At 41.2% G+C, this 22,557-nt stretch overlaps 1 protein-coding gene and 1 long non-coding RNA gene across 9 annotated transcripts in view; one reads left to right on the forward strand and one right to left on the reverse strand.

Annotated features, from left to right (window-relative positions):
* Positions 1 to 8: 8 nt before the first annotated feature.
* On the reverse strand, positions 9 to 7,267 carry LOC131911565 (uncharacterized). Its single transcript, XR_009379396.1, has 3 exons — positions 6,989 to 7,267; positions 714 to 817; positions 9 to 380 (listed from the first exon to the last, which is right to left on the reverse strand). It is a non-coding gene; the product is annotated as an uncharacterized LOC131911565 (long non-coding RNA).
* Positions 7,268 to 7,403: 136 nt separating this feature from the next.
* The window catches only part of Wac (WW domain containing adaptor with coiled-coil), a 67,634-nt gene continuing 52,480 nt past the window's right edge, over positions 7,404 to 22,557 (forward strand). For 2 of the 8 annotated variants that reach the window (XM_059263759.1, XM_059263763.1), the window contains exons 1-3: positions 8,173 to 8,269; positions 8,662 to 8,698; positions 10,200 to 10,395. In XM_059263759.1, coding sequence (XP_059119742.1) covers positions 8,229 to 8,269; positions 8,662 to 8,698; positions 10,200 to 10,395 — 274 coding nt within the window. In that variant the 5' untranslated portion in view covers positions 8,173 to 8,228. Of the gene's footprint in view, positions 7,646 to 8,172; positions 8,270 to 8,488; positions 8,555 to 8,661; positions 8,699 to 10,180; positions 10,396 to 22,557 lie in introns of those variants that run through there. The other 6 variants (XM_059263757.1, XM_059263762.1, XM_059263760.1 and 3 more) reach the window with 5 other exon arrangements.

The raw sequence follows: 22,557 nt of genomic DNA on the forward strand, positions 1-22,557 counted from the left end.
AGGTTTTATTAAGAGATATTATAAAATCTGCTCCTTTGACAGAGAACTGTTCTGTTTGGGCATCATCTGAGAAGAGCGTGAAATGAGCTAGTGATGCAGTGGAGAAGTTTAAGCTTTCCGGTGGAGGAGACGAAGGCAGAGAAGGGTGGGTAGGAGAGGTCAGAAAAACTCAGGTTCCTTACCGTTCATCTTTAGTTTGACAGTCTAGATATTTTCTCATTTCCTATCCTTTAATATCTTTCTTCAATTCTGGTAGTTTCCAAAACTCTTTTACTAATCTCTTGCAAGTTAGAAACTTTGATCATTTCTTCTTGGATGCATTTACGTTCCAAATGAGGCACACTGCTCAGTCATCATCTGTAGTTCAACTACAGAACTTCCTGTTCAGAGTGCAAACACCCAAATCAAAATGAGAAAACACTGGGAATATTAAATAATCATGTTATTTTCTTCTGAAAATCATGAGCTGTTCTGTTACCTGGAGATCTATGTTTTGGGTCAGAATCATGTGCTGACAGTCAATTTAGAACAAAGCAGTGCACTGTCAGCCAAACCAAGGGAGGACCAAGCACCAGAAAAAACAACTCACTCATGACCACCTGAAAAGGTAGAAGGGCCCCATGCTGGCACCTGAACCTGATCTAGGTGACTCCTTTGGTCAAAGTTATCACCGGGGCTCTATGTTTAGGTTCTGGCAAACACATAGCTCTCACCTCCAAGTGTGTAAGAGGTAGTTTATTCTTGGGCCAAATATTGACCATGATTCAGGAACACACGTGTAGATGGCCCCGAAAGACATGTTTCACTGTGGAAAGAACTACACAAGAGTTTATTAGTTACAGAACAAGGGAGATCATAAATCAAGGCACTAACCAAAATTGTCGGTGGGGACCAAAAGTGGAAAGTTTACAGTTGAGGAAGGGAAGCTCTACCCCCCAGATGCTGTCTGGTGCAATTGTTAGGGTTTGGATTAGTGGAAGATAATTTTAAACCTCTTATCACAAAAAATGTTAGGTCAGACCTAGGCAATGACTGGCTTTCAAACGTCCTAAAATTAGCCCAGATAATGTCTCTGCTCTGCAACATTTTAACTTTCCATAATCAGTCTTTTGGTCTCACAGTCTACCACAGGTACAGCTTCTAGTCAATGTGTGTGTGTGTGTGTGTGTGTGTGTGTGTGTGTGTGTGTGTGTGTGGTCACTTTACAAAATATAACCTCTGAAGAGGTACCAAGGTCACATTACTAGTCAGTGATATAGACAGTAGTCTGCTTTATGCATTTGATGTGAAAATGCAAATTTTTAACCAATGTACTATAGTAAGTCTGAGAGAGAAGCAGGAGCATAGAATGAAGGTAAATGACAAGAGACAGTTAAAGATTGCGGGGTGGGGTGGGGGTGGGACTGGAGCAATGACTCAGTGGTTAGTAAGAGCACTTGTTCTTTCAGAGGACCTGAGTTCAATTCCCAAAACCTACATGATGGCTCACAACCATCTGTAACTCCAGTTCTAGAGGGTCTGACATCCTCTTCTCGATTCCATGGGAACCAGTCAAACAAGTGGTACACATATATACATGCAGGCAAAACACACATGCTCAAAAACACTGAGAGGTAAAAATAAACATATCTTTAAGCTGTCGGGGGGCACATCCTTATGTTGTGGACTGTCTAAAAGTAGCGAGTCTTTTAAAGGTTCTTTTCACTTTTGGATCACCCTCCACCAACAGCATCACATGAACCGGCCGCTCTTGTTCTCTTCCCTCTGCGAGTTGTTATGTGTTAATCTGCCATTGGAAATAGCGGGCCATACTAGTTACTGTTCTCACTGCTGTTAAAAATACCTGGCAGAAGCAACTTAACCAAGGGTTTATTTTAGTTCACACTTGAGGGTTCAGTCTATCATGGTGGGGAGGCCACAGCAGCTGGACCTAGGAGCGCTGACCGCAGTGCACCTGCAGGAAGGAAGCAGAGAGAGAGAGAGACGCTGATTGCTAGGTGCTTCCTCAGTTATTCAGTCTGGGACTCCAGCTCATAGGGTGGTATGCCCCATGGCCAGGATAGAGCTTCCTTTTCTGAAAACACCATCACAGATGCACCCAGAGCTGGGTTTCCACAGTGATTCTAGCTCCCGTCCAGTGGACAAGATTAATCATCACAGGGTCTTTGTTCACTTTTGAACTTTGTTTTGAGACAGAGTTTCATTATGTAGCCCAAGCCCAAGCTGACCACAAACTCGGAGATCTGACTGCCTCTGCCTCTCAGTGTTGGGATTAAAAGCGTGTGCAGCTCCAAACAGCTTTACTCTTTAACTTTTTATCTCAGGTTGATAGTGATGCAGTCAACTTATAATGTGCCATGTATGAAAACTGATGTGTGCTTTCTAACGTAACCTGCTGCAATACAATTTTTACCTAAGTTAGTAATAACCCATCTTCTCACTGTCTTACTTCTAAGGGTAATACTGGCATAGTAATTGTTTTGGGGGGTGGGGGAGGGTCGTTATGCAGCATAGGCTGGCTTCCAACTTGCTATCTAGCCTAAGATTACCTTAACCTCCAATTCCCTAGTACTGGGATTACAAGTGTGTGCCACCACACCCAGTTCTCTTTTGTTCTTTTAAAAAATGCAAAAGCATTAGAAAACTTGCTCTTGAGAATTCCAACATTTTGCTTTCTTTTTCTAATAAAAATCACTTTTCATTCAGCTGGGCAGTGGTGGCTCATGCCTTTAATCCCAGTTCTCAGGAGGCTGAGGCAGGTGGATCTCTGTGAGTTCAAAGCCAGCCTGGTGGTGGGCTCTAAAGCTACACAGAGAAATCCTGTCTTGAAAAACCAAAACAACAACAACAACAACAACAAATCACTTTTCACTCAACAAATATGAATAGGTAGCTTTCATTTTAGTGTAAAACAGTAATATACATTGTATAGCAAATGGTGTATAAATAGAAAAGTTTCAGTTGTAGGAATTGAATCCTGGGGCAATCCAGCCTCTAGGGGTGAAGAAGTGTAATGATGTAAGGATTTTCTCAGAGAAGATCATTCTGACAAGATGAAATTTAAACAAAGACCACAGAGGGCTAATAAGTGCCAAAGGGTAGGGCACCAGTGCAAATGTCCCCAGGCAGAGATGTACTTGATACATTGAAGAAGTAGAGGGAACAGTGTGAAGGAAAATGAATCAGCAAGTAAAAAACAAAAACCAAAACAAAAAACAAATCATCAGATGACAAGCCAGAGGCACTACAGATTATATAGCATTTGTGCATTATGAAGTATCAATTTCTGAGATAGACACCCACTGGTGTGTGTTAGGCTAGGAATGGTACAAAGCTTTCTTTTCTTTTCTTTTCTTTTTTTTTTTTTGAGACAAGGTCTCACTATGAAGCTCAGGTTGGTCCAAGAGTTTGCCATGTTACCTAGGCTAGTCATATATTTGTGACCCTCCTGCCATAGCCTAAGTGCTGGGATTACAGGATAATATTAATCTTTAAAGGGATCACTTTGACTACTGTGTGGAAGGAATTAGATCCTGTGGGCATGCAAAAGAAATAAGGAAATAAGAGAACATTCTCATGGTCCAGTGGTAAGGTGATGGAGGTTGCAAATAGAAATCCGATGTGGAATGTATTTGGATGTTACTATTGGTAGAATTTGCTAATGGAACTGAAGTTTGAAGGAATCAAAGATGACTCCAAAGTTTTAGCCTTAACTAGAAGAATGGACTTACCATTCTATGGGAGATTTGGATTCTCTGGGGGAGTGTGTGTGTGTGAGAGAGAGGGGGGGGGAGAGAGAGAGAGAGAGAGAGAGAGAGAGAGAGAGAGAGAGAGAGAGAGAGAGAGGGAGAGAGAGCGAGGTTGGTTTGAGATCTATTAACTTGTGTGATGTAGACATCTGGGTAACGCTGAAGAGTAAATCTGAGTCTAGTGTTTTAAAGATTAGTGTGGGCTGGAGACTTAAAATGTGAGTCATCCAGCTAGTTGTGAGTGGTATCACCTAGATCGTGAACAGAAAGGTACCAGTACAATTTGAATCCTGGGGTGCTCCAGGTTTCAGGGGTAAGAAAATGAAGAATAATAAATAAAGTAAGGAACAGCTAGTTCAAGCAGGAAGAGCAGCAAGAGAGAAGACAATCTTAGAAGCTCTGGGAAGGGCTCAGCTGTGTCAAATGCAGCTGACAGTGAAATGAGGGGGAAAAAACAGACATAAAAGTTAGATTTAAGCTGGGCGGCCTTTGCTCCCAGCACTCAGAAGGCAGAGGAAGGCGGATCTCTGTGAGTTAGAGACTAGCCCAGTCTACAAAGCTACAAAGCAAGTTCCAGGACAGCCAGAGCTGTTACATAGAGAAACCCTATCTCAGATTATATATATATATATATATATATATATATATATATATATATATATAGAGAGAGAGAGAGAGAGAGAGAGAGAGAGAGAGAATGAGAACTGACCAATCTGGAGCAGTGTCCAGAGGTGAGGGTCTAAGAGAGAAATAGAAAACAAATGTGAAAGAGTCCAATCCAGGAATTCAGAAAAACAAACAAACAAACAAAAACAAAAAAAAACCAAACAAACAAAAAAACAAAAGTTAATAAAATAGTCTTTAGAGCATCGTTTTTCAACCTGTGAGTCTTGACTCCTTTGGGAGTCAAATGACCCTTTCATAGGGGTGGCCTAAGACCATTGGAAAACACAGGTTTTACATTGGGATTTACATTAGGATTCATAACAGTGGCAAATTAGTTATGAAGTAGCAATGAAAATAATTTTATAGTTGGGGGTCACCACACTAATGAGGAAGCGTATTAAAGGGGTCACAACATTAGTAAGATTGAGAACCACTGCTTTAGAGGGAAATGCAAATCAATACCCCACCCCTTTCCACAGATGGTAGTTAGTATAGCACATTTTAAGTTGGCTTAAGTGATCCAACTCAGGGGTAATGTAAATCAGACAATTATGTGTGTGGCAAGTTTGTTTTTCCATAGGACAGATTAGTTACCAGAGTGTTGTGTTGTATTCAGATGTGGAAAAGCTAATAGTTTAGGAGTAGGCAGAAATTGTTACTGCTTGGAGTAGGCAGAAATTGTTACTGCTTTCTAATTTCTGTTGTTGGGGTAAGAAGCAAGATAATTGCCTTTGAAGAAGTATTGGTACGTGTAGAAGAAAGATGTTACCACAGCTGGTTAAGAGGCAGGATACATGCACTAACAGCCCTAGGGATTTGCCAGTGTGCACCTCGGAAGTCAAGAAAATAACTTCATCCTTAGCATGGCTGGCTGATTTTTTCCAGCAAAGTTCAGCTGTTCTGTCAAAGGTAGATACTGTAGTGAATGCGCCAGAACTGTACTGTGGGCAGCTAAGGAAGAAAGGACTGAGAGCATTTTAGGATCTGTCTAAGCACTCATTTAATCTAGGCAACCAATTATTTACTTATTTATTTTTACAGGTGTTAGGAACAGAGAGCTCAGGCGCTCTGGAAGAACAGCTAGTGCTCTTAACCACAGAGCCTTATTTACCTTCAGCCACAGGCAATAGATTTTTAAAAATGAATATAATACTTGGTTATTAGTAAACACATGGGACCTTTGTTATTTGTAGCAGTTGTTAAAGTAACCAGGAACACTGACTGCCCTTGAATAACAAGGTTAAGTCCTGTAAGCGTCTTGTTCTGTTTTCATCAACTAAGTGGGGAATACATAAGGTAATTTTATGTGTTTGTTTGAAGAGATGTTCTTGAAAATAATTATAAACATTATTTACAGGACACTCATGGCCAAAAATCACTAGGAGTAAGCCTGAAGGAAACTAATCTAACTAAATGAACCTTTTTTCTCTAAGACTTAACAGATCTTATTGCATTTAGAAATACCAGGCAGCATCCAGCCCTGGGGGACATTTAAATAACAAAATCATCAAGACAAAATTACAAGAATTGTGAAAACCATGGCATTACATATATAGTGTGAAAGACAGTTGTTTACAGTATGAGAGATCAACTCTTATTGAGAGGCAAGGTAGCATTGTTCAATCCCAGCAGAGAACAGCTGTCAGGCACATTAACATGCCCAGATCTATGTACTTTGAGTGGATACAGATGTGGGGGCGACAAATGAATTTTATTGCATAACTAAATTCGCAAATATAAAATGAGTATCAGTGGTACATCTGAAACATTTCCTCCCATAGTTCCATCTGTGTTACTTCATCAAAGGGGAACAAGGGCTAGGGATATCAGCCAGGCGGTGGTGGTGCACGCCTTTAATTCCAGCTCTCAGGAGGCAGAGGTAGTCAGATCTCTGAGTTCGAGGCCAGCCTGGTCTACAGAACAAGTTCCAGGATACCCAAGGCTACACTGAGAAACCCTACCTATTGAAGATAGTCTTCAGGATTTCTGTGCAGGACATGTAATACCTTTGTCCTCTTCTTAGTCTTTGGGACTGACTTCGAACACTCAGAGCATTTCCATTGTTTCTTGTGTTTCACCTTTGCTCCAAAAATGTTAGAAATGATCTCTCCCTCTAGTCCTCCCCTATTCCTTCTCCCTTTTCATTTCAGGCACCGACCTTTTTTCTTAGTTACTGATAGCTTCTGTGGGCATTAAGCAGGCTTTTACTGGTTCTCATAATAATAATCTTAACATTTGACCCGTGGATCTGACAAGCCCACAATATCATTATTTAAAAAATTTTTTTTCCAGTTGTGAGTTCACGGTCTCTTCCTACGTTACACTTATTACACTTGACACTGTTGTAACTTGTTGGATATCAAATTATCTTCTCGGTGTTTTTTTTTTCTTTTCTTGAAGGGTATTATTATTATTTTCCTTTCTGATGTGCATCTTGTTCTCTTCTGCTACCGCAATCCTTTCTTGTCAAATCCACGTTCAGGCGAACCACCAACCAGTCAGTCGACTCTCGCCAAGAAAGGGTTGTCGCTGGTATTTTTCCTCCCCGCGTACCCCAAATCATTCACAGCCACCTCACTTAGCAGTCCGCACGCTTTCTTGCCGCCCGCATTCTCCGGGGGATGCTCCGCCAGGGAGACGAAGAACGAGGAGGGGAAGGAGAAGCGGCGGTGGGAAGGCGCCGTCCGTTCCGCCTCGCGGCCCGGCACTTACGTCCCCAGCGCCAAGGCCTGCGCCCTCGCTGTGCGTGCGCCCGGCGCCGGCTGAGTGACTGCACCCGGCCGCGGTTCCGGGTTGCAGCGGCCCGCCGAGGGCGACTTCCGCCGCGGCCCGCCAGGGCTCCGCGGCAACCGTCCGGGCCGCCCAATTAGGGGCTTTCCGACCCCCGCGCGGAGCCCGGAGGGCGGGGGCCGCGGCCGACTCGCGGAGGGCACCCCGCCCCCGCCGCCGTTGCGCCTCTGGGCGCACGCGCAGCTGCCGCCGCTCCGCATTTCGTCCGCGATGGCGTCCCTCGCGCCCCACGGTTCTCCTCCCGAAGGCGGCTCCCACCCCGCGCAGCCCGGAGGCCCCGGGGCCCGCCTCTCGCAGGCCCCCGAGCACGACTACCCCTAAGGTGGAACGGGAGTGGCCAGATTCGAGAGTGAGGAAAGCAGCGACCGGAAAGGGCTTGACGGGTCGCGGGGCGACGAGCCCAGGCCTCAAGAGGAAGAGGAGGGCGGGAGCAAGCCGAGGTTTGCCGAAGGCGGCGTTCTCAAGCCGCGCGGGGTGGGGAGGAGGGGGGTGTGGCGGAAACTGCCGAGCTTTTCCGAAGGCGGCCGCGTCCGAGTTGCCCGGATGTAGTTGGTGGAGCGGCGGCGGCGGCGGCGGCGGCGGCGGCGGTGGTGGTGGTAGCAGCGGCAGCGGCAGCGGCAGCGGCAGGAGGCGGCGATCAGGACCCGGCGGCGGCGGCGGCGGCGGCGTGGGGGGGGGGAGGAGGGCAGGCGGCGGCGGCGGCGGAGCAGGAGGAGGGGAAGGTGCTGGAGGCGCTCGCTCTCCGCGGGGACCCGAACACGGCCTCTCGCCCCCCTCCCCCCGGCTCGCGCTGCCGCCGTGTAGTTGGCGCCGCTGCCCAGGCCGACCCTAAGCGGTGGTGACGGAGGGACATGGCCCGGGAGCGCCGGCGCCAGTAACGGGGAGGTGCCGCGAGCCGCCGAGGGCGCGCCGAGTCCTGGTGCCGGGGCTGCCCGCTGCCCGCCCGCCGCCCGCGCGCGCGCGCCCGCCCGCCTCGCGGCCGCTCTCCCCCCCTCCCCGACACACACACACAGCCGGGCATTGATGGTAATGTATGCGAGGAAACAGCAGAGACTCAGTGATGGGTAAATCGTCTTTTCGTTTCGGGCCGGGCCGCGGCGGAGGGCGGGCGAGCGAGCGGGCGGGCAGGCGGGCGGTCGGGCGGGCGTCCTTATCGGGAGCTGGCCGCGCCGCCATTTTTGTTGTTAACCCCGATCGGGATCGGGCGGAGGAGGCGGCGGGCCGGGGCGGGCGCACGGGGCGGGCAGCCTGGGGGGTCTGGCGGGCGCGGCGAGCGGTCCGCGGTTGCGGACCGGGTACCGGCCTGGGCCTCTGAGCCCGGGGACTGTCCGCGGCGCGAATCCGCTCCGGTACGTTTGGTCGGCGGCCCGCGGGGAGGGGCGGTCGGGAGGGGGGGGACCTTCTTTCTTCCTTTCCCGCGATGTCTCATGCCACGGTCCTTCTTACTGTTTTTCAGCTGTCACGACCGGAGAGGGGACTCGCAGCCTTTCCAGGTACCAGCCGATCCCGGGGTAGAGGGATTGGAAGGGGCCGGAGGGGGAAGGGAGGGACTGCTACTCGAGCGCAGGCTTCACAAGTCGCTACAGGCCCTTCGGTGCAACAAATCCGAAAGTAGCACGACTGGCCCTCTTAAAATTTGGTATTGGGTTCCATTAGCACCCTCCAAACACGTCTAGGGACTTACCTTGAGAGGTGGCTAGAGGAAGTTCAGGGGTTTTGTTTCTTTCTTCTTTCTTTCTTTTCAAAGGAAAAATTATTCGCAACCAGGAAGACCTGGTTTGTTTTGAGCGAGAAGAAATCGCTGGGGTGTAGTGATAGGTGACTTCAGAGGCACTTTTACTTACTTGGATTGGGGAGCCCAAAGATGCATGTGAAGGTTTTAAACGTAGATGAAAGCAAGAAGTACCTAAGTGAGTTACAGTTGTAAACTGTACCCTTGCTGTTTTGTTTATTTTTTAGTTTAAATTATTCCCTTGCAAGGGAAAGGTTTTGTTTTTGCGTGAGTTAATTTAAACCTTCTGTTGTTACTTGGGTACTTCATGCTAGTAGAAATGACTCTGGGTGTCTATTGTTACTGAAGCTTTTGCATGTAAGTTTTAACGATTTGCTGGTGTGTCCTCAGGACAGTAACTGATGACAACAGAAGCAAATACTTAATGCCTCTAATCACTTTTAAAAGATAAAAGAATAGGAACAGGTCTATTTCTCAAGGTTCTGTGGGCCAGGCTGGCTTCCAGTTTTACTTCTGTCTTAGTCTTCTGAGTGCTGGGTTACACGTGGGAGCCACCAGCCTGGCAAGAGAGCTAGCAAGTTTCTAACCTGATACTTGGGTTACTGTATAGGCGCTTCCCTATTTGCATGTGTCAAACATTATTGACCCCTCCCCCATGTGACTACTCCTCAGGAAGGACTGATACATTGTGTTCATCTTAAGACACCTGCAGAGTAAAAGCATTATTTTAAGGGCATTTAGAATTATGCCTTCTTAGAAGCACTGCTCATGTATCAGTTTGTTTTGGCAAATATTACAGCTTAAGAGTTTTATCCCTGAAAGAGCTTGTAAATTAGGGTTGGTGCTTTATTTGAATCAAAGAAATGAAAAAACTGTTGTCTTTTTTTAAACTATGGTCTTAAAAATATGCTTATTTATAGATGTGCCTGGATGCATTAGTTGAAGAGTATAAATGGATTGTAGTTTAAGCTTTCAAAAAGTGACTTTAGTTTCAAAGTGTGCCAAGAGACTTGTTTTTTAAAGTTTACATAATAGGATTTTTTCCCCTCCTTTTTGTTTTTTTGTGGTTAGATTTGTTATCAGGAGTTGCACTGTAACTCTTGAGCATTTAGATTTTCTCTGTGAATAAGGGAAGTATTGAAAATGAAAATAAATGAGTTTTGATGTAAGTGAAGTTAACACATCAAAAATTGTAATTTAAATAGTAATTGAGTTTAAAGTTTCAACTTTTTCTCTTCTTTTGGGGGGGTGATGTTTTACAGGCACTTAAGTATTCGTCAAAGAGTCACCCCAGTAGTGGTGATCACAGACATGAAAAGATGCGAGACGCCGCAGATCCTTCACCACCAAATAAAATGTTGCGGAGATCTGATAGTCCTGAAAACAAATACAGTGACAGCACAGGTCACAATAAGGCCAAAAATGTGCATACTCAGAGAGTTAGAGAAAGGGAAGGTGGTAAGTAGCTTTCTGGCCTAACCTGTCATGTATGTGTTCTTTGAGAGTTAATGAAACAGTGCATTTAGCATGCCCAGCTTAAGGAAGTTACTATGTGCTGATGTTATCAAGTTTGGATCCGTTTTTTAAATTCAGCAGTCACTGGGAAAATGGTGTTGGCATAAGCATAGACTCCCGTGTTTGATGATAAAGAGTTCATCTACAAATATAGTCCTCTAAATGTTTACTAATGATAGCAGTGTCCCTGGACAGTTTTCTAAGAAAGGAACTTTGAGTTCTTAAGGACTTTGGTGTAGTTTGAAGTCATTGGTACTTCAAATTATTTCCCTAAGGTGTTCAAGTTCTTATTGTAATTATGAATTATACGTTTAAAGAGGAAGTTTATCAAGAGAGCTATCACTATTCAAAAGGCTTTTTGTGATTTGGGAAATAAGTTTTTGTTGTAACCATTTAAAATTTTATGTCCTGTTTTTTCCCCCCTAGGGTCCTGTTAATGTTTAATTGAAATACTCAACTTTAAAGATAGTCCTTTTTTAAAATTTTTATTTTGCTTTTTGAGATAGGGCTTCATGTAGTGAGGCTGACTTCAAATGAACTGTTCAGCTGAGGATGATTAAGTTAGCCTTATTTCTTTTTTACAGTGCTGATACCTTCTTGTTACCTGCTCAAACTGTAGTGGGTACTGGGAATAAGTACATTTGCAGAGTGACTTTGCTCACAGTTTATAAATGTAACCATTTGCTTCTAAAGTCTACATTGTGGGATAAAATAATTTCACTAAGGTAATTAAAAGCCATATATTTTTCTTTCACAAAAAGACCTCATATTACTTAAGTAGATACCATTTAGACCAGTATTAATTGAAAACTGGAGGAGCTCCACAATAGAATACCATGGGCTTTCTGTTTTTGTTTATGAATAGTTCTTAATGCCTTTAATTACTTTCAGAAAATATTTTGCATCTTCTGTTTTACTCTGTTTACTTTTTGCCTCTTAGGGTAGAATCAGCTGCACTCATTGTGATCATGTATTGAGAAACATTGGCCTCTACATAATTACTGGGTTGAGGAATTATTAATGGTCAGAAGATTACTTTGGGGTAGAGTAATTGGATGGGAGGAAGGGAGTTGTGTGGAATATAGCTATAGCTTTGTTCTGCTTATGCAGATAAACTACATGTTTGTAAGAGTAGCAGGTTAGCAAGTTTTAGAAAATCTTGGGTACCAAAATGATTGTCAGTTTTATGGGTGAATTTTCTGTAGTATTCCATGTATCCTAGGGTAATACTATTGCTCAATCACTCTTCAGTGTTCGTTTTACATGTTAACTGTTGGAAGGCAAAATTAATTGTACTTTTAGTATGCTTTATTTTGAGCCATTTTGATAATTGACACAAAAGTATATGGTACTAGATTTGATAGACTTTCAAGTTGTTTTTGTAACAACTGGACCCAGTTAGGCATCCATTCCAAAATCCAGTAAAAAATTAATTTTACACACTCAAGAAAACGTCTATAAATGATTTTATCTACTTATACTGAGGCAGTAAGTTACTTTAGAGTTGAAATAATCCTCACCAAATTCTCTTGCTTATTCATTCAACAAATGTTGGACATACATCATGTGCCAAGAGTTGTGTGATAGTCTTAGAAGTCAAGCTATGATGTGATCCTTTGCCTGGAAGTATTCCTTAAGAGTTTGAGTTTTTGACTTGACACTTAGGCCTAGTAGTGGTTGCCTTTTCTGTATTTGTTTTCTTCACTTTGATTTTCATTCACCTTCATAAATGAACTCATAAGTACTTGGCTTTTGTTTCTTTTTTATTTATATTCCTGTTGATTAATAGTTCCATTTGCAAGTATTTTGTTAGTCATCTTAATCTCTAGTCATTTGCTAAATTATACCTCACTTTGTAATTCATTTCCATCACTTCCATCTTCTGGAGCATAGCAGATAACCGTAACTCCATTCTTTCTTAGTCCTCTACACCAGGAGTGAAACTTACCATAAAATAATCCCCCCCCCCCTTTTAAGATTTTGGTTCTTTGAGAGGGTCAAAGGGTCTCACTGTAGAACTGGCTAGGTTAGAACTTGATGTGTAGACCAAGCTGGCCCCAAACCCACAGAGACCCATCTGCCTCTCATAAAAAATCATTCTGATATTCAGAGTTTATCTTTGCAGTCCTTTATACATGTGTATGTAATGTATACTCTCTTTCTTTGGGACAGGGTCTTACTATTGATTACCCTACTGCCTCTGGCTCTTGAGTTCGGGATTAGAGGAGTGAACCACAGTTTTAGATCAGAGGAAAAAAGAACAATTTTATATTCATTGTGTTAAAAAACAAGAGAAAAGCAAGCCTTGAGGATTCTTAGAGTATTAAATAATTTAGACAAGAAATTTAATGGTACAAATAATTTAGAGTGTTATGTCTTTGTAGAGATTCCATGAAACTTCACAAAACTTCAGTCTTGGGATATTTTTTCCTATCTTCCACGAATTAGTGTGAAAAAGTACACACACACACACACACACACACACACACGTGTATATATATGTATATTTATGTATATATATATTTGTGAGTGAGGTCTCAATTGAGTATGTATTGGTTCCTGAATTTGTGTGAATTTAGTAAAATTACGTATTTTGTTACAGTTGGAAATTGTTTTTAATAGGAAGGAAAACTGCATGTTTTGGAGAGTCAGTATTGCTTCTGAGGATTTGAAGTTTCTAGGTATATGATGTGTTTTATCCCATCAGTTCTAGAAATGTTCTTGTAATATATTCACTCTGTATATTGAGCATATCTCATCAGAAAATCTGAAATCTTGTCAAAATGTTGAAAAGCCTTTTGGCTGATACATGTTTAACTGGTAAAGTCTAAAGAGATTCCCCCAAATCTCAAGAGATACTGAACATTTTTGTGTAGCACACTTAACATATTCAAGAATTACTCAGTATTGATCATTAGAAATAATTTAAATTTTCTAGATATAATTTAACGTCTTTTTTTAAAATAATAAATAATATTTAGTGTAGTCTTGTGCTCATAGAGGTACATCTTAAACAGGGTTTTGAATTAGCAATAGGAACCACTGAGATACACTTTACCCTCATGTTGACACTGGAAAGTAGCACAAATAGTATCTGTATTTTCACAATTTTACAAAGAGGGAAATAAAATGGAAAACTAGTGATGGGTGAGTCTGGAAATTCTCTCTATGCTGAGAAGTTCTAAACTCAGTGAGACAAACTGAAAACTTATTTGTTAGTGTTTAATAGGGGATAAATTATTTAAAAACTTGCCTTTGATCCTCTTAATAACTTCATTCAGCTTGCCTCAGTGGTTAGTTTTTACCTAACTAATTTGTAATAGCTAAGTTAGGACTGGGCAGTATAGTACAGTACACATGTATAGCTGTAGGCCAAGTTGTTCTATGCTAGTGCTTTCTATTTTAGAAGATGTTTCATCTTTAAGTCATTGTGGCGATATATTGTGTATCAAGCAAAACTTGTCTGAAGATCAGAGAGAAACAAAGGAACAAGCCACAGTCACCACCACCTCTTACCAACTCCTCAGCCTGAAAAAGCCTCTTAATTCCTGTCTCCTCACGCCTTATGTATCTTTCTCTGTCCAGCTATCACTTCCTGGGATTAAAGGTGTGTGTGTGCCTCCCAGGCAAAGGCACAGATCTTAAGTGCTGGGATTAAAGGTGTGTGCCACCACTGGTTCTTTTCTCCTGGACCCAGTCAAACTCATGTAGTCCAGGGTGGCTTGGAACTCACAGAGATCCAGACAGATCTCTGCTTCCCGAGTGTTAGTATTAAAAGTTGTGTGCCACTACCACCCGGCTTCTATTTCTGTTTTTACAAAGTGAGTTGTTTCTTTGGTACAGAATTTAATGTACTACTATTTGAATTTTAATAATTTGATTAATGGGTAATTTTGGTTTAATGAAAACAAGTTTCCTTTAAAAAGTCATGTTTTATAATAAAATAGAATTATATTTATTGAATTGTCTTAGGCGAGTATAAACAGGAAATATTTTGTGATTAACAGTAAGGTTGAAAGATAAGCAGCCTAGTCTTGTCTTTATTGTTTTGTTTTTGTTGACACAGGGTTTCATTGTAGTAGCCTTACTCAGTCTTGATCCTCCTGCCTCAGCATGCTTGATGCCTTTTTTTTTTTTAACTACATATTTATGTATATGTGGTATATGTGGAGGTCAGAAGTTCTTTCTTTCCTATCTTGTGGTGCCTGGGGATCAAACTAGGCCAGGCTTGGCAACAAGATCCTCTGAGCCTTCTCATCAGCCCCTGCCTAATGCTTTTTTTTTTTTTTTTTTTTTTTTTTATCTTTTTGAGACAGTGGCCCATGCTTGCCTTGAATTCCTGATCCTCCTGCTTCCATCTTTGAAGTACTGGAGCATATCAGCAATCCTTAATCTTAATGGCCCAATGATTCAACTTTGGGACTTTTTCCTTACACCCAGGCTCTCACATGGTCTAATGATGTGTGCTTGTGAATTTTAATAATTATAACAAGTCATTTGTCTTAGAGCTTTCTGTCATGCCGTTATTTTTACATTTCTGGTTTGCTTTTGAGTGAAATTGCTTTTGAGTTATTATTGCATTTCTATTTTATAATACATTTGGGTGGTCCACTTTGACTATTTAAGACAGTCTTAATTGATCTAATTTCTACTTAGCTGGATTTAAAAAAAATAGCTATGGATAAAAAAATCTGTTGTAACATTCCTAGGGCTTCTCTATAAGTTACAGGAAAGTTATGATTGTTATATTTGCTGAAAACATAACTACTAGCGTGTGCATGCAGTGTGGTTTTGGGGTATCAGTTTGATGGAACAGTGAAGATGACACTGAGCAGGTGACTTTGAGACACAGGAACAAGTGGTATGACACTAATTCCCAATCATTCCAGAGCCTGGTATTTCAGGTTTATATGCCCAGTCTCTTTTAAGGGCTTCTGGATTTCTGCCCTCAGATTGTACTTCCTAGTACCTAGACTAGGATGGTTTTTGTGCTCACTGCCACCTTCTATGTGATTCTATAAGAGACCCTGAGTATTGGTTTTTCCTTTTTGCTACATAGTTATTTCCCATACAAAAACTAGAGTAACCTAATTAAGTAAGGTATTGCACAGCCCATGCCATTCTGAGGTTTAAGAGGTTTTTTAGTGACTTCAGATTCTTAGTCCTGCTCTTACTATCCTGAATGGATTGTTTTGTTTTTAAGATGGGGTCTTATACTTTAGCCTAGGCTGGCCTCTGATTCATGGCAGTTTTCCTGTCAGCTTCTGAGCTAGGGTTAAATGCCGTGCACTCCTGAATAGTTAGTGTCATATCTGAAGAGCTAGGTTCACTGCTTCTTCTAGAGGTAGAAAGGAAAGAGGTGGATAGTTCAGTAAAGGAGAGCCGTATAACAGGAACTAAGGGCATTTGTTCACATCCATTTTGCCATTCCAAAATTTGGGGAGTTGATATGGGTGTTTAAAAATAAAAACAAGTGTGGAGTATTGGGAACCAAATTTGGCTGCTGACAAGAAGAGCTTGCAACAGCTTACTTTATAACACCTGAATTACTCTGAATCAGAGCATAGAAAATGGAATTTTAAATAAAATTGGTTTAATGTGGGTATTTGTAATCTACAGCTCTAGAGAGTTTCCAATTCTCAACTTGGCATCAGGAGGAATCTTCACATTAGAGTGATTATTTGCTAGAATGTAAATTCTGTAATTTTTAAACTTTAAGGACATCCCTGTCACCTTCCTATACTAATAGACATTATTATAATTTGTGTGTATCTTAAATAGACAACTTAATGTCCTGTGGCAAAGGCATCTGGCTAATGTCTTGCACTAGAGAAGTCTCTGTGTTAGCAACTGCATAGACCACTGGATATACTAAATTTGGATAATTGTAGCCACTGTTGTGTAGATAAAACTGTTTTAAGCTTTAAGATCTCTCAACTCATGAAGTTGTCTTGGGATGGTTTAGTAGTAAACTTGAGTTCTTGTATGTTTGAAAGTCAGTCACACAAGTCAGTATATTTATAGTAACCTCAGGTGCTACCTATTTATTTATAAAATTTATTTACATGTATTTGTGAGACATTGAGATGGCTCATCAGATCCAAGCACTTTGCTGTACAAGCCTGACAATGAACTTGATCCTGCGAACCTATGGTAGAGAGAACCAAGTCCTGAAAGTTGTCCATTGACCAGGACACTTAAGGTATAGCGTGTACCTGGACTAACATCTCACACACACACACACACACACACACACACACACACACACACACTTTCAGAAACAGTATTTAAAGGATACTTTAAAATGATAAAGTATTTTTATTGTTGATAAATTAACATAGGCCTAGATTTTTTTTTTTTTTTTTTTTGGTTTTTCCAGACAGGGTTTCTGTGTATAGCTTTACGCCTTTTCTGGAACTCACTCTGTAGCCCAGCCTGGCCTCGAACTCACAGAGATCTGCCTGCCTCTGCTCCAGAGTGCTGGGATTAAAGGCATGCGCCACCACCGCCCGGCTTAATTCTTTTTAAGATTTATTTATTATGTATACAAGTATTCTACCTGCATGTGTGCAGGCAGGCCAGAAGAGGGCACCAGATCTAACTACAGATGGTTGTGAGCGGTTGCTGGGAATTGAACTCAGGTCCTCTGGAAAAGCAGCCACTGCTCTTAACCTCTGAGCCACCTCTCCAGCCCCGCTGCCTTAATTCTTAATTTGTATGACAACAGCATGTTCTGAAAATTTCTGACCTGTTTTATCTTCAGAACTAGTTTATTCTGGTAACAATAAAAGCAATATTTGTAAAGTATGAGACTTAGAATATTTTTGCCTGCTATGAGGAGAGGATGCATAAAACATTTTGTATTTAATATATGTGATTTATAAGGATAATTTTGAATATTAATACATAACAGGCTGTTGTGCCTGTTGGAGATGCTTGAATTGTAAAGACCTTTGAGGGTTGAGTAATAACATTAATATTTGGATATAATACTAAGAGACATCTTTTTGTTTTGTTTGATTTTGGAGACTTTCTCTATGTAGCCCTAGCTGTCCTCAAAATTGCATTGTAGACCAAGCTGGCCTTGAATTTTCAGATCCTGGCTGGGAATGAAGGCTTATACCACTATGCCTACCCATGTTTAAATTTTTTGAGACAAAGTCTCAATATGTATCCTTGGCTGGCCTAGAACTTGGTTACCTCTGATTCCAGTGCCCTGGACTTAAAGGTGTGTGCCACCACACCTGGCTGAGATCTTTTCTTAAATGACCACTAAATACCAATGTTGATTGTGCTTTGAGAAAGTAGAATAGCGGTGTAGACTAAGAAATTTGGGCCAGACTTACTTTTTGAGACCTGGTCTTTAGTAGGCTAAGGTGGCCTTGTCTTGATCTACTTACCCCACAGAAGGCACTTTCCTGTTTATTACTGAAACATAAAAAATTTAAAACGTTGCCTCTTTGTTCCTATTGTATACGTTTTGATTCAGAGTTCAAGAGTTAGTGATTTCAGTTTGCTATTTGGCTCTTGTCCACATGTTTTATTTGTCCTTTTTGGCCCATGTCTATATGAACTAGTTCTGAATCGTCATTATTATTATTTACTTTTCTTTTTGTTAAGCTTTACTGGCTTTTGGAATTACGATTCTTTGCATATTATAGATTCCCTATTATTCTAGATAATTTTTGTGTTGGAACTGACACCCAGGCAGGGCCTCATGCTAGGCAGTTGCTCTACCACTGAGCTGTTCCTTTCCTTACAAATATTTGTTTGGTGTTTGAAAATAGTTTTTCTTTGGTATGATTTCAGCAAATAGATCAAGCCTTTTGCTTAATAATCTTTTGTATTAATTTTTACTTGATGTGTGGTTTTCCTCACAGTGTGATAATTATGCAGTTAGATTTCATTTCTCAGTTTTTAAGGTATATTGTGATACATGTATTCTATTTTTGAGTAAAGACTTAAGCTTTTTTGTGGATAGCAGTGAGACAGCATGTAAGGAAGGGTTTTGCCATCAAGCCTAAAAAATGGTTTGGTTGAATTACATTTACCTTGTTTTTAAATTTTAAATTAATGAATTAATTGATACTTTTTGAGCCAGTTTTGCTGGGTAGTTTTCCTGGAATTCATGTTTGTAGACCAGGCTGGTCTCACACTTGGGGCAATCCTGCTGCCTTCCAATAGCTGGGATTCCAGGTGTGTGCCTAGTAAAATATCACTTACCTGCCAGTGATTTTCTCCCCTAATGTATGTCTAAATTAACGATGGTGTGTTGCCACAATGTGACATCTGCTGTCAAATGTAGTTCTTACTTATAAGTAGATAATCATTGGGATGGATGTTTCCTGCTTTTCAGTTAGAAGTTAGGATTCTTGAGTTCATATTACTTAAATGCAGGATATAGTTTTAGTTCTATGTAAGTCTCTAGACATTATTTGTGTTTATGTTAAGTGAAGCTATGATTACTTTCTACAACAGTAACAATGTGCTAGGAAGGGCTAGACAAATACAAATTAAGGAATAGAGTTGTTTTTCCTGAAATCCCAGGCTATGTTCCTTTAGGCCACTTAGAACAGGTTGTGCTCCTTTCTTTGTGAGGACACTCAGTGCCTCACTTTGTCACAGCACTAGACCTGGTTAGCCAACTTGGCTTTTAGGATCAGCTTGGTGTTTGCTATGAATGTAGGGGGCCTGGGTTAAGAATGAGGTCAGCAAGAGATTGATCATAGCCAAAATCCAAGAGGGTCCTCAGCAGTTCTGTCAGGCCATGATATCACTCCCAATTCTTCTGCCTTTTCCAAACGTTCCTTCTCTCAGTCACCCTTATTTGTCTTTATACTGTTGTCTCTTTTATAGCCCAAACTGCTGTGTTGCTACTCTAGCCTCACTTTTTTCTTGGCTAACCTCTTACTAAAAGATAGTAGGCTGTACCCCACCCCCTTCTTTGCTTGTGTGTATGTCTGTGTACCACTTGCATAACTGGTGTTACAGAAGAGGAAGCTAGAAGAGGATGTCGGATACTCTGCAACTGGATTTAAAGATGGTGGTTGTTATGTGAACCCATGGCAGTCTGTTAAAGGATCTCAAGAATTTATTAAGATATAAAATGGGGATAATATAGTCAATGATACAGAACAAAGTAGATGCTGACCCTGCTTATCCAGCTATTGTCCTCCATTCTGCCCAGGGGCAATGGGAACCAACTGTCCTGCCTTGTCCACCCAAGAGAAAGCATACCCCATTTCTCTGCTTTTAAATGGTTACAAAGGCAGGCAAACCTCAAAGCCATTGGCTGAACGGTAGAAATGTATAGTGCAATATGGCAAAAATATCCTTAATTTGCATCAGTATACAAAATATTCTAAACAGAAGTAGAACATACAGTATAAACAAAAATGGAACTACACAACCAACAAGAAAAATATCACGTAAGAAACACATCCTAAATGTCCGGACTATAGATAATTGGCAAATTAGAGAGATTACTCCAAAGTAAAGTAAAGAATCTGAATCTTGTACCTGATATGCTCTTAGCTAAGATAGGAGAGGATTATACTGTAGCTATCTAATCTTTAACCCCATCAAAGACCTGAGAAGGAAAATAATATCTGAGTGAGTAGGAAGTCCATGCAAGTAGCTTCTGACAATGTGAGAGATGACAGACATCTGGCTACCTGGACAGTCCCACAAAATTTTTTTGTAGCAGTGGGCATTCACTTTTGGTTACAGGCCTAGAATATCTAACGGACAATTTTTCAGAAGCAGGAAAATTTGAAAGATGTCCTACCTTGGCTTGGCAAGGTTTAGTAGTCGCTTTTCCTTGTGTCCTGCTGTCCAGGTTGGACAACATGCTTACTGTCAGCAGTCGAGGTAAAGGCAGTTCTTTGACCAACAAGCCAGTTTTGCCAAGAAGAAGACAAACTCCATATGCCCATTGTCCTCTTGGGAGTAGATTGATGCTGCCAGGAGCAGTTGTGTCTCATGTAAACAGAATTCTAAGTTATTAAAATACGTGCCATATTCTCTAGGTCTTTGAAGTGTTTGAAGATTATACCTACCCATCTGAAATACATCTGCATATCTATAAAGTCTGACTAACATGTCTATAAGTTTGACAAACATGGGTGATTATTAACCTGTAATACTTATAGATCTATATAGCTTAAAGACTAAAGCTTCACATTATAAAACATTTTTTTTTTTTTTTTCCGAGACAGGGTTTCTCTGTGTAGCTTTGCCTTTCCCGGATCTCGCTCTGTAGACCAGGCTGGCCCCTGTAGACCAGGCTGTCCTCGAACTCACAAAGATCTGCCTGCCTCTGCCTCCCGAGTGCTGGGATTAAAGGCGTGCGCCACCACTGCCCAGCATAAAACTATCTCTAAACAGATGTACAGCTTAAGGACAATGACCTTGAAGTTGTGACAGTATACAAAAATACCTTAATCAGTGGTAGAAATGTACAGTGTAGTATGGCAAAAAATATCCTTAATTTGCATCAGTATAGAAAATATTCTAAACAGAAGTAGAACATACAGTATGACAAAAATAACTTTACATTTATATCAGTGTACAAAAATAAACAAGTTGGAACATATGTACAATATGACAAATATAGTTTTGAATTTGTTATCAATATACAAATTATCTTAAGAATAGAAAATAATTTTTACATTTGTATCAGTATGCAAGGATCCATGCCAATGCAAATTATCTAAAACTGATAGTTGCTTTTTGATTTACAAATAGATATAATCTATCCTTACTCTATCCTATCTATCCTCTTTTCCAAATGAGATTCCTGAGTTTATATTGTTCCAACCCCTAACAGATGACAATTTATCCATAACCCTAAGGAAAAGAAAAACCTGTTGGGAGAGGGGTCCGTCGTTTCCTTAGAATTGCTTCTTGCTGTTTAGGGCACAATGGTATCTCTATGGGGTCCTGTAAAAACCTAAAACTGGTTAAGTCTTATGAGGACTGTCTGTAACATTTTAAGCCAATTTGAGAGTAATGGGTAAAGCTTATCTGAAGTTCTGGCTGGAGTGGTGTAAAATGGTGGACTATCTCAACTAGTCACCTTGGAATTGTCCTGAACAGTTTGTAGTCCAAAGCTGATCTTTGAATGTTGTTTATTGGCTCAATGGCATTATTATGAATCAGATAGAATCATTATTGTGGGGCCCCGTCCGTCATCCTTCTGGAGACTTCAGAGATTGCTCTTAGGAAATTTATTATTCATTGTGGAAAACTTAAACATTATTAATATCATAATGGAAAGATTAAATTTTAAGATAGTAATATATCTAAAGAAAGGTTCTAAAGAGTCAAAAATTAAGTATGGGGAGGAAGAGAATTGTAACAACAGTGGTCCCTAGATTTTTGTTTTGTTTTTAATAAAGGAAGGGTCTGATGTAATCTTCATTGGTTTCTTTTTATTTTATGTGCACATTTGTCTGTGTGAGGGTGTTGGATCTCCTGGAATTGGAGGTGCAGATAGTTGTCAGTTGCCATGTTGGTGCTGGGAATTGAATCTATGTCCTTTGAAAGAGAAACCAGTGCTCTTAACCATTGAGCCATCTCTCCAGCTGAGCTAGCTCAGTTGATAGAGCATGAGACTCTTAATCTCAGGGTCCTGGGTTCGTGCCCCATGTTGGGCGCCACTTGTTAAGTGAACCCACTAGAGTTTGTTAAAGGATCTCAAGAATTTATTAAGGTCTAAAATGGGGATAATATAGTCACCGATACAGAACAAAGTAGACACTGCCATTGTTGCTTATCCAGCTGTTGTTGTCCTCTGTTCTGCCGAGAGGTGATGGGAACCAACCATCCACCCAATAGGAGCACGGCTCCCTATTTCTCTGCTCTTAAGTGGTCATGTAAGCAGGCAAGGCCATGCCCTGGGGCTTGCTACCTCAAAGCCATTGGCTGAAAGGAATGAATTCCCACAACAGGTTGTAAGCTGCTATGTGGGTGCTGGGAATCAAACCTAGATCCCCTAGAAAGGAAGCCAGTGCTCTGAACTGCTGTGCCATTCTTCCAGATCATTAGTGTTTGTCCCCATTGTAGAAAACCTATTTTGATCTTGTTCTGTGACTCAAGTATGTG

Source organism: Peromyscus eremicus, chromosome 5 (assembly GCF_949786415.1).
Source record: "Peromyscus eremicus chromosome 5, PerEre_H2_v1, whole genome shotgun sequence".
NCBI classification, from domain to species: Eukaryota; Metazoa; Chordata; class Mammalia; order Rodentia; family Cricetidae; genus Peromyscus; species Peromyscus eremicus.